This window comes from Monopterus albus, unplaced genomic scaffold (genome assembly GCF_001952655.1).
Source record: "Monopterus albus unplaced genomic scaffold, M_albus_1.0 scaffold81.1, whole genome shotgun sequence".
Lineage (NCBI taxonomy): Eukaryota > Metazoa > Chordata > Actinopteri > Synbranchiformes > Synbranchidae > Monopterus > Monopterus albus.
The window spans coordinates 1,243,278-1,262,313 of record NW_018127961.1 but is presented as its reverse complement, the minus strand read 5'-3'; the positions used below and the strand labels follow the sequence as shown (position 1 = coordinate 1,262,313).

At 41.6% G+C, this 19,036-nt stretch overlaps 2 protein-coding genes across 2 annotated transcripts in view; both read right to left on the bottom strand.

Moving 5' to 3' along the window:
- The window catches only part of LOC109963851 (low-density lipoprotein receptor class A domain-containing protein 4), a 253,798-nt gene extending 249,955 nt beyond the window's left edge, over positions 1–3,843 (bottom strand). The window contains 1 exon segment of the mRNA XM_020606735.1: positions 3,671–3,843. The gene's annotated coding sequence lies outside the window, so the exon portion shown is untranslated.
- A 2,997-nt stretch (positions 3,844–6,840) lies between these two features.
- The window catches only part of cep192 (centrosomal protein 192), a 48,148-nt gene continuing 35,952 nt past the window's right edge, over positions 6,841–19,036 (bottom strand). The window contains 13 exon segments of the mRNA XM_020606730.1: positions 6,841–8,345; positions 9,398–9,456; positions 10,379–10,505; positions 12,886–12,998; positions 13,640–13,759; positions 14,127–14,222; positions 14,550–14,626; positions 14,814–15,033; positions 15,143–15,248; positions 17,694–17,817; positions 17,972–18,050; positions 18,186–18,276; positions 18,870–19,032. Coding sequence (XP_020462386.1) covers positions 8,213–8,345; positions 9,398–9,456; positions 10,379–10,505; positions 12,886–12,998; positions 13,640–13,759; positions 14,127–14,222; positions 14,550–14,626; positions 14,814–15,033; positions 15,143–15,248; positions 17,694–17,817; positions 17,972–18,050; positions 18,186–18,276; positions 18,870–19,032 — 1,508 coding nt within the window. The 3' untranslated portion in view covers positions 6,841–8,212.

The window sequence follows — 19,036 nt, the reverse complement described above, 5'->3', positions numbered from 1 at the left end:
TGCTTTTATTTTGGGTATTATTATTAGTCTATCTGCTTCACATCACGGATGTTTTATTACTCATCTCAGTCACAGTTGTAGGCAAATTGAACTGCTTTAGCTAATAAAATACTACTCTAATCTTCCATCTGCTGATGAAGACCATATGATACAGTCAAAAGTCCAGGAAGCTGATGCACTGCTGATGTTTACCTTACAATGCACTTTTACTAATATCATATTCAACCTACAGCCTTAATAGACACAGATGTAAGTAGGAATATCAATTATTAATCAGTTACCAGTTAAATTCTGTCAATAGATTGTAATCAATTAATGATTAGAACGTATTGACACAAGAAGAGTGGGAAGATATTACCTGTCAGAAATGTGCTGTAGTACCTGCTAATGACAGTAAGTGGCGCCTCATGTGTCGTCTGCACAAATTCCAAAACAAGCACACCTCCCTGCCAGGCAAGAAAAGAAATAAGTGGCAGTCGTGTTGATGAACGCTGCACTATAAAGATGCCTGGACGCTGTCTGCTTTAAAGTTGGAGCGGCAGACTTTGAGTATCTGTCCCGGATCGCCAGCAGCTGGATGAAAGTTAGCTACAGTGAACACGGTCCAAGTCACGTCCATCATGTAGACTTGGTAGGCAACTTATCTGCTATAAAACCAGTAAATCCAGAGTTCAATGTGAGGAAACTGGGGTAGCCTGTTTCATGTTTGCCTGGTAATGCTACAGGTTATTTACTGTTGAAGGCTATAGCCCTTTTCATAAAAAAGGAAAGCGTCCATTAGTGTATTTGGACACATGCACCATGTTTAGTCTGATCTACTCTGTTCTCCAGTGAAGCCTGGAGCATTGTTTGCCTGTTTCATATTTTGAATTCTGGTCAGTCACTGAACTGCAATACACAATTTTAAATAAAGTCATTATTTTGTAGTTAATTTATAAGACAAATAACTTGTTCACTTAGTCTGTTCATTAAAAGCCAACTGTTATCTGATAGTTAAAGGGTAACTAAACTCCAAAAACCACTTTTTTCAGCTGAAAACTAATGTATACAGGATTTAGTACTGTGTTAGCAGTAGTGTGATTCAGGCCCAAATCTTTTTTAGTGAAAAGTATTTGAATTCTGCATTTTGTGTCATAAACGTGCACGGGGACTGCCCTCTACTGGTGGCTGACACTCGGCTACTGCATCTGAACTTTGCTACTGGCCGATTGAGTAGCAGGTGACATCTAAGGTACCAGCTTTCGCCACTAACCCGTAAAATTAACATTCCCCTCTCCTGTCGGTACAGTCAAGGCTGTGGAGAGTCAGGTTAGCTTGCACTGCTAAAGTTGGGCTATTCTGATAGTTAACCGAGGGTGTCACGTTACTGTGGAGTCTAAATCACTGCATTTCATATATTTTCAACGATGAGCTGTTTACAGATTGTTGACATAGATATCAATTAAGGAGATTCCTTTATCGATGCATCCCCAGACAACAACAAAGTCTGATAAACAACTCAGCAACCACAATTCAACTTCTTACTAAGTATAGGAGGTACTCTGCGGAGTCTGATAAACAAACTTTTGAGATTCTTTGTGAAACTAGTGATTCTCACCAAAACACACAGCGTACATCCCTGACTGCTAACATTTTGAGTACATATACTCTCTCACCAAACACCTGCAAAGTTGATGTGTCGAGTATTTGAAGCCCTCCTTGCTTATATCAGCTGTTTACATCAGTGTTTGCTAGTTTTACTTGTCTTCTTCTTGACTGCCTTTCCCAGAACACTGCTATTTTCTTGGTACCTATCACCATCAACTGTACATCAGAGAGATAGCACTAAAGTAGCACCAGGACTGTCGCAAAACAGGGACTTGCAACATTTAACTCAAATTGTTTCTCAAACTGACAAAAAGAAAAGAAGAGAATCCAAAATAACCAGTCAGATAGAATGATGTCACAGCAGACTGTCCAATAATATTCAGTCTGCAGTAAACAAGTTGAGGAGATGAGGATGGTGTTATCACCATAAAAACTAAACTGTTGACATCCTGTTTACATTACTTGTATGCCATACCCCTTGACTTCCTCATCCAATAAAGAGAATATATTGCACATTTATAGTACAGCACATAAATGCAATTGACTCAGCATAATGAGATAATTAGATCACATTATTTATCTACTGTAACATTAGATAATCAGATGATTAGATCCTTTCTCTGCTCCATTATGCTAAATTACTGTAATGGCTCAAGCTGCAGGAACTCATATCTTTCATGATCTACAAAAACAAATTATAGCAAGTAAATAGTATCAGAAATAATGTATAGAAAACAGGCAGGAATCATACACAAAGACAGGCCGATGTGAAAAACATCAACCAAAACTTGGTAACAAAAGCCTCAGACTTTGGAGGACTCTCGCTCATCTGCAGCTCCCTGACTGAACCCTTCAGGACAAGGCACAGGCAGGGAAACTTGCTGCCCTTCATGCAGCTCATACACAGAACTGAGCTTATTAATCAAATACAAGTAAAGCTGATCAGTGAGCTGGAAAACAGCAGACAGTTAGGCAGACCAGTGCTCTGTGCAGCGTCACATACAGTGTTTTCATAAACATAAGTCTGAAACTTTAAGCCATGGGTCTACAAAGTGCAATCAGTAACTTATAGTGTCCACTAACAAAGTCTGACTGTTTCGCATCCCTGCAAGATAAGGAAATGGACTAACAGATTTGTTGTCAAGTTAACTAACCGTATGATGACTTTGACAAGAAGTGTCAGGGTAAAGTTTAGAACAGTGCACCTATCTGAATGATGTGCACTGATAGTTTTACCCTTACTATCTTCTTAATGCGAAATGATCTGATAGAGATGATCTATCACATTATCATATCATTTTTTCCAGTTTCCTAAAACGTGGAACATCAGGAAACGTGTATTGTGGGATGCGGAGGTTTGTAGCATTACCAAAGTATCACTTTATAATGGTGAGAGGATGTGTATGGATGAACATTGATGATGATGCTTCACTGTGGTCCTCACCCCACCCTACAGTGCTTTAAACACCACACACACACATTGCTGTGCAACAACGCACCCCAGAAGAGGGTACTTGGTGATGCCAATTCACCACCTGCACAGCCTGTCTCATTTGCAGGAAAAGTTGGGGAGCAACTGGCCTCGAACAACAGTGACAGCTCGGGGTACTAGATTTCTGATCGAGCCTCCCAGCTAGCTTGTTCATCAAATCAAACAGGGGGAGAGCTAACGACACACCGGCCAGACAGAGAAACATACTTTTATTGGGCTCCACTCTGACTGACAATACATGTAACAGCTAACACGGGAGTCACGATGAGTGGGAGAGAGTGTCACTCCACGGGGACAGAGACATAGCGGACTGGCGCTGTGGCCCCGGTGGATGATGGATGGGTGGCCGGGCTAGCCTGCTCGCAGCTAACTTAGCCGTGTTAGCTTAGCTCTGCAGTCTGGCGCAGCTTGGAAGCAGCTCCAACTCTGCACAGCAACTTCCCCTTGCCTGGCACAAACTCAGACCCGGACAGCCCGACTAGCGTTTAGCCACACCAGCTAGCATAACCAGAACATTCTTCCTGACGCCTACGACTAAAGCATAAAGGATTAAAAACACACCAGTGCACACAATAACTAAGGGGGTCCTACCTGCAAATGCAGTCGCTAAGTCGCCGTAACGTTACTTGTTTCAAGTCTGTGATGTTGTGTTGACAGACGTCAAGTCCAACTGCACTACAGTGGTTTCCAGTCTGGGAAGCAAAATAAAGCCCAGCTGCCCTACTGCACCGTACATGCTGCTGACGCGCACTACGTGAAGCTTTGGCGACACATGCAGGTCCCATTCCGTATCACAGCCACAATAGTAGTTGGGCTGCAAGTGAAATAGCTCCGAAGTGTACGCAGGTCACACGCGGGTTAGGATCAGCAGTGCTCCCAGTGTCGGGACAGGTTCATTGCCTTGTCTAAGGACATTTCGTGACCATCTCTTCCCACTTCTTCTAAGGCGCTTCGGCAGAGCAATTGTTTTTAACACTGTGGTAAAAATGTCAAACCTTTAGAATAAATTCTTTTTTTGCACTGACTTCTCATAAAATTGGCGTGATTGTCATCTCACAAGTAGACAAACACAATGTGGTTCGGTTGATAATAATTATAGATGTCCATGTCTTTATATAACATACCCATTAACCATACCCAGTGCTGGTGGAAAAAGTCAGTGACCCCTGAGATTTATTAACTGGATGAGCTTCCTTTGGCAGCAGTAACCTCCAACTAGTTTCCTGTAGCTGTGGATCAGACCTGCCCAATGTTCAGGAGGAGTTTTGGACCGTTCTTCCTCACTTCTGCTCAGGCTCTCTTGAGTTCATTCTTCAGTATCTCTGCTCGGTCAAGGTCTGGACAGCCTCTGCTGAGCTCCAGCTGGTGTACAGCCACCCTGCCATTATCCTGGAAGATGCTTGATAAACTTGGGATTTTGTCTTTACCTCACTGGAAAGCTGTCCAGGCCTAGAGGCAGAAAAGCAGCCCCACATCATGATGCTGCCTCCACTGAATTTCACCTTTGGGCTGATCTTTTCCTGTTGGTAGGCAGAGCCCTGTTTACACCGTACATGAGCCCGCTAAACATTTTCTCTGTAGTGTTGTGGAGTGTCAGGGTGTTCTTTGGAGGCACCATGCACAATGATTTGCATATAATCAACTCATTAACAGAGATGGTAACCAGCTCCAGTGGTTCCTTTAAGCCTGTAGCTGTATACCTCTCTGTTGTGCCTTTGGAGTCATCCATGCTGGGCACCCACCGCTAGGGAGAGTAGTTACAGAACTACATCATTTCCATTTATAGACACGACTGTGGGCTGATGAATGTCTAAACTCTTTGAGATGACTTGTTAACCATTCTTGTATGTCTTGATCTCCATTTTGCGAGGCATGGGTCACATAAACAGTCTGTCTACATAAGATTGCTACTTTTCTTGTCAATAACAAAGAATCACAAACTTCGATTACTTGGGTTCTTTACCAAAGTAAGTCGAACACATACCTTCAATCTTATTTCACTGACTGGATTCCGGTTAGCTTTTGTTGACGTCATTATCCTTAGGATTCATACTGTCTTTAACCTACACTGGGAATGTTTGAATGATACATTCAATATGGACAATATGGAGTTTATTTCATAGTGATGGAGCTAAAATAGAGAACACTATGACCCCCCCTGAACCATAGAACTTGTAACACTGGGTTGTCAGATCTAAGGGGTCTTGGTGAGGAATAATCTGAAAAATAAAATACATAATAAAAATGTAAATAGGATATAGGATAGAATGAACCGAACACAAGGATGTGTACCTGCTGTACCAGCCAAACAGTTTTCAGGCTTTGGCATTAGACTTCACAAGCAATACTGTTGTCATTCCCACTGCATGCCATCAAAATTATATTTAATGCTGGTTGGATACCCTTCTTTATGCTTATCTTCCGTTTACAACTTTCAAACTTTTACTTTTGTTTGTTGCTTTTACTATTCTGTGTACACAAAAGACAAGGCAAAAAAAAGTGATCAAGAGTTTCTTAAAAGCAGATATTCAGTTAAAGCAGGCTTAATTTGAGGAAACTGTTTCATAATGGAGGTACAAGTCTAAGTTAGCATGGAAACTGATCCCTCCAGACTATTCTGGTTTAGCTTCACCTTGGGCTCAACCAGCTTGTCAAATTTCCATCACGTATCGATATGGGATATGTTTAGTTCTGTTCTTTTCTTTTTCAGTCTAAAATATTTGCACAGTATTCGAGTAAATGTGCTTCCAAATGCACTATTAAAATCAAGATAAACTCTGCCTTACTGTAATTTGTCTTCTTGAACAAAATGAAAGACACCCAGAAATCCATTCTTTAAAACTGCAGGTGTTGGCAGACAGCCAATCTGCACATACAGTATCTAATCAGTATTTTACCCATATAAAGGTGCAACTTAATACAACTGGTAGAAAACTTTCTAAAAACACTGTCTGATACTAAAGTAGGGACTTGGCTGGTGTCCCGTTGTCAGAAAATGAGTATATTGCATCTTTTACATTTTTAACTTTCACCTTAAAGTCCGCTCGCAATGAGACATCAACAAACAGTGTGCAGCAACAAACTGAGCCAACATACGAGTACCAGCTGATTTGACTTCATCTCTATTTGTGAACGTCTGAGGCGAAGTTGCCAAAATTTTTGTCATCATGTTTACTCTCTATATTGTTTAATATGTGCTACTCTGTTAACATAAACACTGCTATTATGTCTTATGTTTCTGTTTCACTGTGAATTTACCCACACAGACGAACAACCCCACACACACACGCACTCCTATGGGCAATTTAGAGACACCAATCAACCTAAGGTGCATGTCTCTGGACTGTGGGAGGAAGCCGGAGTACTCACCACTGATCCAGCTTTATGAAACTGACCGACTCTGGTTCAGTTTGTTATGTTCATTTAAGGCAGGCTTTTTACAATAAAACTTGTTTCTCAGAGACCTTTAAAAAATGCTGCTGTTCTCAATAGACTGCCCTGTAAAAATAAAGATTAACTGAATGAGAAAATAACCCATGAAACAAAATATACAGTGTGGGTTGGTGGATAGTTAGATGCCCTGTAGTGGTCTTAAATGGGTCAGTGTTCAGAGATACAAACAAAACAACAGAAGTATTGGGCCTGTCACATTAACACATCACACCCAGTGTAAAAGTCAACAGGAGGAGAAAAGAAGCATTTCTTTCATAATTCATCCTTTTGCAGTAACTATCCTTCTAAAGCAAAACTTAAATCTAAGCTATTTCATGACAAAACTTTATTTAAATTGTGTACATTAAAATAATATATTACATAATATGCTATTTAAAGCATGTGCAAATTGTAAATCATACTGTTAGGTGTCAAGGCATGTTGAGCACAGCCTATGACAATATTCTGACATCATATTAAAACTTGCTATACAAGCAGGAAAATATTGCTCAGCACTAGTGTTTTTCTATTTCCACCGTCTATCATCCAAGAAGTTAACATCTTTTTATGTACATTTCCGCATGTCAGCCCGGTTCCAAAAACATTGTCCATTTGCCACAGAGCCAAAAGAGGAGCTAATTTTCTGTGACTTGAACAGTGATTAACACCATTTTGCCATGGTAACCATACTAAGCAGGTCTGGCAAGCTGCCGAAGAAAAACCCCACCAACCCCTATGCTGAGTCAATTGCAAACACTTTAGCATGTAATAACAATCATTAACCATACTAATGTACTCTGAACTGCCCTGATCACTACTAAATCAAGTGCATCTGGGCTGTTTGGAACGAGTCTTGGAGGCTGCTGCTAAGTCAACACATGGTGCTGACAAAAGCTACTGTGCAGGTGGGCTCTGCATGATGAGGAGCCATTTCCATAGAAACGAGACAAACAGAAGATTAGGGGAAAAAATCTTATGAAATGTAGACAGCCTGAAATTAAAAATAATTTGAGCTTGTGATTCTTAAAACATCGTCTCCTGTGGCCTGAATTAATCTTGAATTAGAGAAATGATGTAATCTAGCCTGAAACAAAAATGCATATGCTCAGGTTACTTTTTCAGATCGCTAATATACAACAAGGTGGAAAAAAAACACAATGTGACTTTTCTAAACACATCTCGGCAGTCACATTACTAAATAATAGCCAAAGGTATTCTTGTAGACCAACTCCAAGTAATCCTCAACATATCCCAACTGGTACTTGCTGCCGTCTAACAGGCCATGGCAACATCACTCAGGGTTAAAGTAAATACCAGATCCAGAGTCAAGTAACAAAAAAATCATTTACACTCTGAAGTGCCAGAGTGGTGCATACTAATTGTGTGCCAGTCAGAGCAAATCACTCAGCTTCAGGCACAATTCATTTTTCATGGGTCAGCTCAGGACACCTGTGTTCTATCCAGAGGCAGACGGGGTTGTGTTGGCAGCAGTCTCAGTCAGCTCCAGTCAATCAGCTACAGTCTACATCTCCAAATATGATGACAAGAGCTATTTAAGTCCAGGGTTGCTCTTATTTGATCCTTATCTGTGTGCAGTTTCCCCTATTTTCTCTGTTACCCTCATCTGTCCCATTGTGAATAGCGCAGAGCATCCACCCAAAGCCTGTCAGAATGTGGTGGCGGCATAGGATAGTGGATGTTTCAAGGCAATGCCTCACCGGTCAGCTGAATAACAAGGTTTCCACTTGTTTCTGACTGGATGAGCAGCAAGCCAGTGTGTCCGCCTGCAGTAGTGGGCTTGAACTGGACAGGTAGCTTCAGATAGTGCTGTGATCTAATGGGTGAGAAGAATGAGTTAACCATTAACAGCTTCCATTTGAAATGTTGGAGCATGAAAACATATCAGCACAAATGCACATGCATTTTCACAGAGTAAAATCAAGTACTCTGGGGTGAACTATATGAATAATTACATAACATATGGTGGCAAATATTAAAACAGTACTGAAAAGAAAGCGCATCCATGCACACACAAAGTGTTGCAGCGTAACAGACACTACATGGGCCAGCAGTGCTACACTGTCCTGTGTCTGGTGAAAATGAGAGCACAGGAGCAGTCTCAACATGCTGGGATCACCACAGGGTTACCACAAACCCACACATGGCAGGGCTTGCAACACACCTACTGTAGAGCTGGGTCAGGTTCAGGTTGTGACGACACATGGCAATGTTGGAGACAAAAATGTCAACGCATACAAGAGTAATCCAACACTGCATTTTCGTTGAGAATGTAAATCAGTTCCAATGTGCAGTTTTTTTTTTTCCTCTTCACACTACTCTTATTATGGATAATTTTTTCTGTTAAAAAAAAAACAACAACAAAAAAAAACCAACTACAAAATACATGTCCATCTGAACACAGTCCCACATTGACAGAGCACAGCACAGCTAGTACCTGTGGCTTGGCAACTGTTCCCTGAGGCCTCAGTTAGGCAAAACATCAGTACTCCTTGAGGACGCAAGTGTGTGCAGTATATAGTATCATCATCCTCCAGGTCCCAACAACTCACATGACCTCCAGAGTGAGCAATCGTAATAGGAAAAATAAGTTACACAGACCGAGTTACATTACACAGCAAATTTTGACTAAACATTAATACCTAGATACTCAAGTTTCATAAGAGAAATGAGTGTAGAACCATCTCTAAGCACAGACAACAAAAACCCTAATGCTGAAACAAAGAAAAAAAGAACACACCAACAGATGCAGGCAGCAATTATAAAGATTACTCAAAGTCCCTCAAGCCTCTGATTCCCAATAGGGCCACCCCACTACTGTTGATGCAGTGGAGAGTTTCTGTCAGGGAAAACGATCACTGGACTCACCTCAGAGAATATCTGGCATGCTTGATGTGGAAGGGCTGCCTAGGGTTTACAAATGTCAGCTGTGAATCAATTAGAAAAGCCACAAATCAAATCCATGCAGAGCACAATGACAATTGTTAGGGGTTGTTATTTTCATCTATCATTCAGTACAAATGAACTCAGTCATGCAAATTTCTATTAGCAATACAGAACAGCACTATATAACGTGAGCTAACATCCACATTTAAAATCTCACCTAGAGGAGCAGCCAAACCTAACAAGAGTACTTAATGTAAACCATCTTCTATAGAGCTCCTTGCTTTAACTCTGACATCGTTTTTTTTTTCCAAGAAAGACAGCACTACTGAGCTTACATATGTATATAACAGGGCTCCAGACTGCGAGTGGTCAGTCGCATATGGTGACCAAATTTAAGGCACAACTGACTTTTTTATAAGGGCATCTAAAGCTGATATCAAGTCCTCCTTTAAGTCGTAGGATAGTAGGAAACCTTACCCCAAAAATAAGATGGTACTAGCTAGGTGAGTGAGAGAGCTGAACTGAGCATGAAGTCCAACAAACATATCCAAAGAGCAGAAATTCTTCTTCAGAATAAAAACAAGCTACAAATAACTAGCATACACAAATGGCAAAGAATGTGTGCAATTCATCTACTTCAACTGAAATATAATAGCCTAATCATCATCATTACCACGTTGACTTCTAGGCTATAGAGCACTACAAAGACTACATAAAAAGAAGCAAAACATGTTCCAGAAGTGAATTTCCCATTTACTGTCTTCCATAAGTCTCCCTCTCTCTGAATTTTACTATAAATATAGGCTATGTAGATTGGATGGTGAGGATATTTAAAATAATTTGTGCAAAATACAGATTCTTTTGCATTATGCTGTAAAACGGAGATGGTGCCACCGAATTTGGCACTGGTATCACAAGTGCCACCAGTCCTTCCCGCCTTCATGAGAAGAAGCTATGTCTCACCTCATGAACGTCAGGAGAGTTGTTCCGGATGTTGACCTTCAGAGCGCTGCACTCACCCACCCGTGTGGCTGGAAAGGTGTACAATTCCTGTGGAGCATACACCCCCCTGCGCACAGCCTCCTCCTGGCTAAGAATTACATATGCCAGATTAAACAAGACACATACCACAATTTCCATTTGAAGATGAGACACCTACTCTCCAACATTACAGAACATTAAACTCAGTCAGGACAGGCAATTTATGCTCTATAAGACAATACATTTATTTCATAAGGACTGCAAATAATACACTGAACAAAATTATAAACGCAACACTTTTGTGTTTACCCCATTTTTCATGAGCTGAACTCAAAGATCTACGACTTGTTCTATGTACTGTAAAATCTGGACTATAAGCCGCGACTTTTTTCCACACACTTTGAACCCTGCGGCACAATGATGCGGCTAATTTATGGATTTTTACGGGCTAACGAGCTTCATGCCACCAATACATTTAGCCTCGTCACATCAGACCAATGAAATTACCGAACAGGTCACAGTGGACCAATGAAACTGTTCGAATTAAATCAAATGCACTCACACTAAATTCTTCAGATCACTCATTTTGCGCTTCATGCACACACCCTCATCATGGAAAACACACGAAGAAATGCATAAGATGCAGCTTTCAAATTAAAGGCGATCGATCTGGCTGTCAAAGAAGGAAATAGAGCTGCTGCAGGTAAGCTTGGCATCAATGAATGGATGGTGAGACGATTTTGTTAACCAGCCCTGTTACAGGCACTGTTTGGAAATAGCATTTATTTAATTAAAAGTAAAAAAATGTGTAACATCTTTCTGTGTAAATATCTCATGTTACAACATGGACACCTGCGGCTTATAGACAAGTGCGGCCTATAAAAGTACAAAATTTTTTTTCTTCTTAAATTTAGTGGGCGCGGCTTATAGTCAGGTGCACTCAATAGTCCGGATTTTACACTACACAAAAGGCCTATTTCTCTCAAATATTGTTCACAAATCTGTCTAAATCTGTGTTAGTGAGCACTTCTCCTTTGCCGAGATGATCCATCCACCTCACAGGTGTGGCATATCAAGATGCTGGTTAGACAGCATGATTATTACAGGTGTGCCTTAGGCTGGCCACAATAAAAGGCCACTCTAAAATGTGCCGTTTTATCACACAGCACAATGCCACAGATGTCGCAAGTTTTGAGGGAGCGTGCAATTGGCATGCTGACTGCAGGAATGTCCACCAGAACTGTTGCCTGTGAATTGAATGTTCATTTCTCTACCATTAGCCTTCTCCAAAGGCGTTTCAGAGAATTTGGCAGTACATCCAACCAGCCTCACAACCACAGACCACGTGTAGCCACACCAGCCCAGGACCTCCACATCCAGCATCTTCACCTCCAAGATCATCTGAGACCAGCCATCCGGACAGTTGCTGCAACAATCGGTTTGCATAACCAAAGAATTTCAGCACAAACTGTCAGAAACCGTCTCAGGGAAGCTCATCTACATGCTTGTCATCCTCATCAGGGTCTCGACCTGACTGCAGTTTGTCATCGTAACAGACTTGAGTGGGCAAATGCTCACATTCGATGGGGTCTGGCAGAGGTGTTCTCTTCATGGATGAATCCCGGTTTTCACTGTACAGGGCAGATGGCAGACAGCGATTGTGTTTCCCCCCATTTTTAATGAGCTGAACTCAAAGATCTACGACTTGTTGTAGGTACACAAAAGGCCTATTTCTGTTCCAGTTCCTGCCAATATCCAGCAACTTTGCACAGCCATTGAAGAGGAGTGGACCAACATTCCACAGGCCACAATCAACAACCTGATCAACTCTATGCGAAGGAGATGTGCTGCACTGTGTGAGGCAACTGGTGGTCACACCAGATACTGACTGGTTTTTACTGACTGACTAACCCCCCCTGGACCCCCCAATACAGTAAAACTGCACATTTTAGAGTGGCCAGCCTAAGGCACACCTGTGAAGTGGATGGATTATCTCGGCAAAGGAGAAGTGCTCACTAACACAGATTTAGACAGATCTGTGAACAATATTTGAGAGAAATAGGCCTTTTGTGTACATAGAACAAGTCATAGATCTTTGAGTTCAGCTCATGAAAAATGGGGGCAAACACAAGTGTTACGTTTATAATTTTGTTCAGTGTAGATGTGTTACCAGCCATTTTTACATATTATGAGAGTGTCTACTTTGTATTGCACTTACTGGTCATTGTTATGCCCTACACAATAGAAATGGCAAAGAACAGCTGGAAAAAAAATGATATGAGGAACAATATACACCAGTGTCTCCAAATGTATATTGCAGTTCATGATTAGTGCATTGCATCCCAAGGCACCAGACACCCTGCACTGAGCTTCTCTCTACACAAGGCAAATATTTCCTCATGTGGTAAAATCCAGTGTTATTCTGATATCTCTTACACTGGCTTTAAGTTCCACCTCAGAGATCTTGGTTAAGGTTAAGTAGGTTTTACCTGGTTTTACTTCCTGAGGCATCAGCTCTCTTCCTGGTCTTGACTGTGGTCTCTGTTTTGACCAGAGAGCAATCTCCTTCCTGTGGCCCTTCCACTGGTCCAGACTTTATTCCCTTTAGAGAGACAGACAAAAGTTGAGGAGCTTACTAGCAAGTCAAACGTTTTTCAAACTGTAATCACAGAATAGCATATAGTACTCATCTTATCACTGCATCTAGCAAATGTAGCTAAGAACATACCATCATAACCACTTGAAATACTTTTGTGGAGCCAACAATCTGAAATCCTACTTGGTCTTAACTTTACTGGGTCTATTGTAACACTATTGTAACACTTAATACTAAAGCAGCACACACTTGAGGCCTACAAGCCTGTCTCAGCAGGGTGGCTGTTCTTCCTAACCTAGAACCCACTTTTCTTATTTATTAATTCTGTCACAGAGCACACAACTATAAGCCAAGCCAGCTCAGTGAGCTGTGTGAGAGAGAAACATGTGTGACAATTAATATTATGGTTTGTTGTACACAGGTCTGATAGAAATGGTTGATAAAATCTAATGTAGACAAACATTTTTCTGCTTTGTTGCTGTTAGAGCAACTAAGAGAAATGCACCTCATTACTCCATTAAACTCCATTTTGGGCAAAACCTCTCTTGGGCGGGGGGTCAACACTTTTACTACAGAAGCACAACAGTAGTTGCACATTTCCTCTCAGTAAAAATTAAAGCCAACAAAACCATTAAACAAGTCCTCACAGTGCCACACAGTTGGAAGCGGATTCTGGTTTTCTGCTGGGGGTCGGTCACGGGGTGGCACTCCAAGTCCCAGAACTGGGCATAGTCCCCTCGGTCTCTGGGTAAGAAAGTGATAGGCACCTAGAACAGCAAGAAAACCATAGAAGCAAGCAATTAGAAGTTGTTTAACTATAACATGTTAATTATAATCACACATTATTAGAGCCCACCTCTACAAAGATCAAGGCACTGGTTAAACAAGGTGCTGTGAAGGTTACTTGGGTTTGCAGTACACATCAAATAAGACTAAATTTTACTAAGTGCTGTTCATCTTGGGGGCAGGGGACAACACAGTGATGAGAGTTCAGACCTTTCTCATGATAGACACCTGAGCTAACAATGTCAGGTAACATGAGATTTTTTTCCCCCCCAAAGTAACCCACAACATTTAAGGTCAATCTTCTCTCCAAGTATTAGTGACAAGTCTAGTTGAATTGTCAGTGCCAACCTCCATCTTCTCATGGGCTCCCAGAGTCCCCGAGACCCTGGAGCATCTGAAAGCAGTGTAGGTGGCTCGGTAAACATCTCCAGTGTTGTCAACCCCCTGAGGATAGAGAAAGGACCACAGCTTGATACAAGTCTCTGCCATCACACTATGGCCAGTAACAAGACAAAACTACAACATCATGAGTGTGAAGCAACAAAACAAACACATTACCAAAGTGAGTCGTGAGACACACACACACACACACACACACACACACAAAAGACATACTACACTTAAAAGTAAACCTCACAAATAAATAAATAAAACAGTGGAAATAAACAAAGGCAGTAAAGGCACCTGTTCCCAAGAGAGAATACACAAAAAAGAAAGACAGTAAACAGAATGAAAGAATTGACAGAAGAAAGATAAGGGGAAAAAAAGTACCTTGACATATGGAGGAGCAAATGATGACAGGTACCACCTCACTTCCACTTCCCCATTGAGCACCTGCAGCTGGGCCTCTGAAGTACAGGAGCAACATAGAATCTAATTCTCCCACAGGAATACACAATGTGCTGCCTACACAATATGCTGTCTGCAAAATATTTCACATTAAAACGTCTTGTAGATCATGATCCTAAGCAGGTTCAGCCAGGACCGCAGTAGTACTACAGAGAGTTTCTCTTCACAGGTCAGTCACCTCCCTACCTGATCTTTCCCCTGCGGGAGTAGTGGGGAAAATGATGGTCTTGTTGCTGATTTCAACCAGGGACTGAGGTGTCTGTGGTGTCACTGAAGGCTCGGTGGCAAGCCTAGCCACAGGCAGCACAGGGGTGGCAGCCTGAGGAGGAAGGGCTGAGAGAGTCTTATCTGCTGGGGCAGCAGAAACATCCAGAGCCAGGTCCTGACGAATCTGGACCTTAATAAACTGAACCAGTCATCACAATGAACACATTTAGCTCATGTTAAGTTCTCCCAATCCAAGACAACATGCAATATATTCAAAAATGTGTATAGCACATCCTATATATTCATACTTTCTGTTGGCCATCACACTGGACATAGATCTGTCCACTCCAGGGCAGCAGGGAAGATTTAGTTGCTAGGGAGGGGTTGGGGCTGACCAAAATCTGCAGGTGGCACCTTGGTTAGGAAGAGAAGACAAGTGGAATAATTTAAGTCACATATATGCACAGTCACACAGATTATGATTTTAACCTTTTGATTTTCTTGTCACTGTTCATCTTCTGAAGCCAAGATGACAATTTTATAAGGATAATCACTTTTATTGGCCAAGTATGTTACACACAAGGAATTTGTTTCCGGTACAGAACCGATGGCAGCCATCTACGGCGCCACCTCAACCGATGGCTCTAACCATCTGGGGCAACAGGGGGTTCAGTGTCTTGCCCAAGGACACTTTGACACGTGGACGAACCTTCAACCTGGTTGGGAGACGACTGCTCTACCCACCACACCACTGTCGCCTCCCCGGGGCAGGGCAGAGCTGCCACAGTTACTTATGTATCAAAGTAAACTGTAACACAATAATGTATAATCACCTACACAGTGTAGACAAAGACATCCAGCAAACATCATGAGGTCTAATTAAAAACCATGGCTCTGGTAACGCATTTGCTTATAATTGAAGGTGCGTTCATTAATTATTCAGCTGCCGTGAGACTCAAAACAAACTGACGCATCCTGTTTCTTGTCAGTGAGAGAGGAGCGCAGCTGCTCCCTTCTCTAAACAGAGACCAATACAGAGAAAAAACACTGTAAAAACAAAGTAGGATGGTTCGTGTCAACCCGCAAGGTTATGCTGAGCAAAAGGTTAAGGGAAGAATAGGGTGCACCGCTTCTTGGGTTCCATCAGCGTAGCTTAATGGACTAACAAGTCCCGGCTCTGCAGCATGTTAAATGAAGGGGCTGCCAGTTGGTAAACATTCCCAAATAGGACTAACAAAACATTAACATTATACAAATCTTGAATATTACCAGATTAAAATCAGCTCAATTCAGCACTAAAGTAAAATCATGACCATGCTAAGTTGCTAATTTTACCAAAACAAACATGGTCACTTTAGATGCCAACACATGAAGAAGGAAGAATCAAATCTGAGTCCTCTGGCTGCTTTCAACACTCTCCATTACAAGAAGTCAAATCGATGTTAACCCTGGTTTTTGCTCTTTGTCCCACTTTGTGCAAAAGAACGTGACCTCTTCGGTCTGGCAGACACGGTTTTGGACTTATAGCAGATGAGAGGTCCTCCATGGCTGGTTGGTGGAAATGACAGCTGGCATTCAAAAAGGCTTCTTAGTACCTTCACTAGTTGATGCTCAGAGCTAACGGTAGGAAACAAAGGTCAGAGAATCTGGAATAACAGAAGGGCTGAAGACACAAGAGTGTCATAGATGGGGCTAGTATAACTAAGCGATATCACAACCTGTCCCATTTTCACTGGAGTTATCAGACAACGTGCAAAATATCAATGAATACATTAAGTATTCAGAATGCTTCAAGTCAGCTTTGTCTGGGCCAGTCAGGTTGAAAGAGCAGCATTTGAACACACCTCACAGACTACAGCCAAGGGCCGACTTGCACGTACGTTCTGTGCCTGCATGCAAATGACAGTAAGAAGTTGCAAATGACAGTGCCATTCTCTGCCCTTAGTCTTTTGGTTGTGGTTCTGGAGGCGAAAAACAAGGAGAAATTGCATTAAATGGGTGAAATCATGGATACTACAGTGACAGGCTGAAAGGGCTTTCCCTGAAGCGTTCTCTTCTCGGGCACTGATTCGTTAAGTTCAAGAGCCAATCAGAGTACTCAGTCTCTTACCAACAAGGCCAGTCCACCGACACCTATTCAACAAATCGGCCGAAAAGCCGCCAATGGAGGTCGACTAGTGCCGACGGTGCGGGACAAGACCCGACAGACACCAACAGCTGACCGCTGGCTTGGTGCGTCTCTGCCCTTAGGACAATAAATACAACTTCCAGTATTCTGGGCGAAGTCTCTACAAGTTTTACATAACTGGATTTGGACAGTCATCAGCAAAGTCTCAGGGCTCTGGACCAGGCCTTCTTCAAAGACACCTCTGCATTTGGCTATATTCATCCATCTCTTAGTTCTGTCAACGCTATGGTTTACTGAAGGGATGGTATTAGTAGATAATGACCAGCACCTGGTGTTCACCAGCCATGGTGTGTTTTGCCTCATGCTGTCTGAATCGTATTGACACATTTCAAACAGCTCTAATCAACCTTTTACTCATAGGGGCTACACAGGTGTGTGCCTTTCTATACTGTCCCATCACATTCTAGACACATCTCAAACAAAACTGAAACAAACAAGATGCACCTCATTACATTTTGGAGCATCACAGCCACAGGGTGTGAATATTTTTGTAAAATGAGAGATTTCAGTTTGATTTTCAATAAACTCACAAAGATTTCTAAAAGCATTTTCTGCCTTGTCAATGGGCAAAACATTAAAAATTAAGTCTACAACACAGTAATGACTGCAAAAAGTGAATGACTCCGAGCACTTTCCGAGGTGATTGTATCCTTTGAAAACGGTTTTCTTACTGAGGCTCGATCACTCCATGCTGAGGGGTAATGGTGAGACAGTGAGCAGGCCACGACAAATCAAAGCTCAGCTCCCTGGATGTATTGTTCCGAATCTGAATCTGACTGGTGGTGGCTGTGCCATCTAGAACAACAAAAATAAACTGGCTAGTTATGAAGTTAAACGACCACTGCAAAGACACTCACCTGTGGTTTGGTTAAATGTTGATGTAGAATTCAAAGACGGGTGATAAAAGTTCACATAACCATTTGCTTTTAAAAATCTAGATTCTACTCACTGATGATGGGGGCAGCAAGGACAAGTTTTTCTGGATGGATGTTCCAGGACTCAGACTGTCTATGTAATGGCTCTGAAGCCTAAGAGGGAAAGACAGTCTGTATTCAAAAACAAATACTTACCCGCACCAAATGTCATCATTTCATCTGCTTGAAAAAGCATTAAAATAGTCACTGTAAGAAACATCAGTGTTCATTAAAGAGGGATTATGTTACCTTTAAAGATGGCTCTGTCACTCTCAGTGCTGGACCCTGGGGACCCTTGACTGGCAGCACGTCTAGAGACACATTGCCATTTGCCAAACCACTGGGAATTACATAACAATACAATGTGTGTGATTACACTTAACACTACTTTTATCATTATAATTTGTGTGATATTACTGTAGCTGTAAGTACACTGTGTTTGTCTATATTTGTAACTTAAATGAAGACTGGATCACATTTTAAAACCAAATGTAGAAAACTGGGTAATTCCAAATGGTTTGCTTACTTTTTCTTGCCTCTAGCCTCTTGTGGATTTTAATATGGAAATAAAAAAACTACAAGGATTTGCTAAATCAAATGCAAAAAAAAAAAAAAAAGCCAAAGCAAAGAAATCCATTAAATGCATTTTATAAATGTGCTCACAACAGAAAATGTACAGACCCAAAGTATGAGAGAACTACTTTTTACCAAATAACTGTGTTCCGATAAACAGGATGTACACTAAACCCTTATATTTCTCCAAATACTTTTTCAAATCAGGGAGATGAGCACATGACCAAAATGCAGTGAAATATTGAAAATAAGTAACTATTTATATTTGTATCTCTGTTGAGCTGTAAATTCAGAAGGCTGGTGTTTAGATGATCCAGGTCCTGGTATATTACAGTATGTTGGTGATACTTTTGACAGTACCTGTCTGTCTCTGAACCATGACTAGCAGAGGGCAGTGGCAGCTTAGTGTGGTCTCCCTCCTCACAGTCTGTGCTCTTCGAACTGCCCAGTAACGACACCACAACCTTACTCATATTTCCATAGAAGATGTGGGCCTCATTGGGCCGTTGGGGCAAATCATATACTAC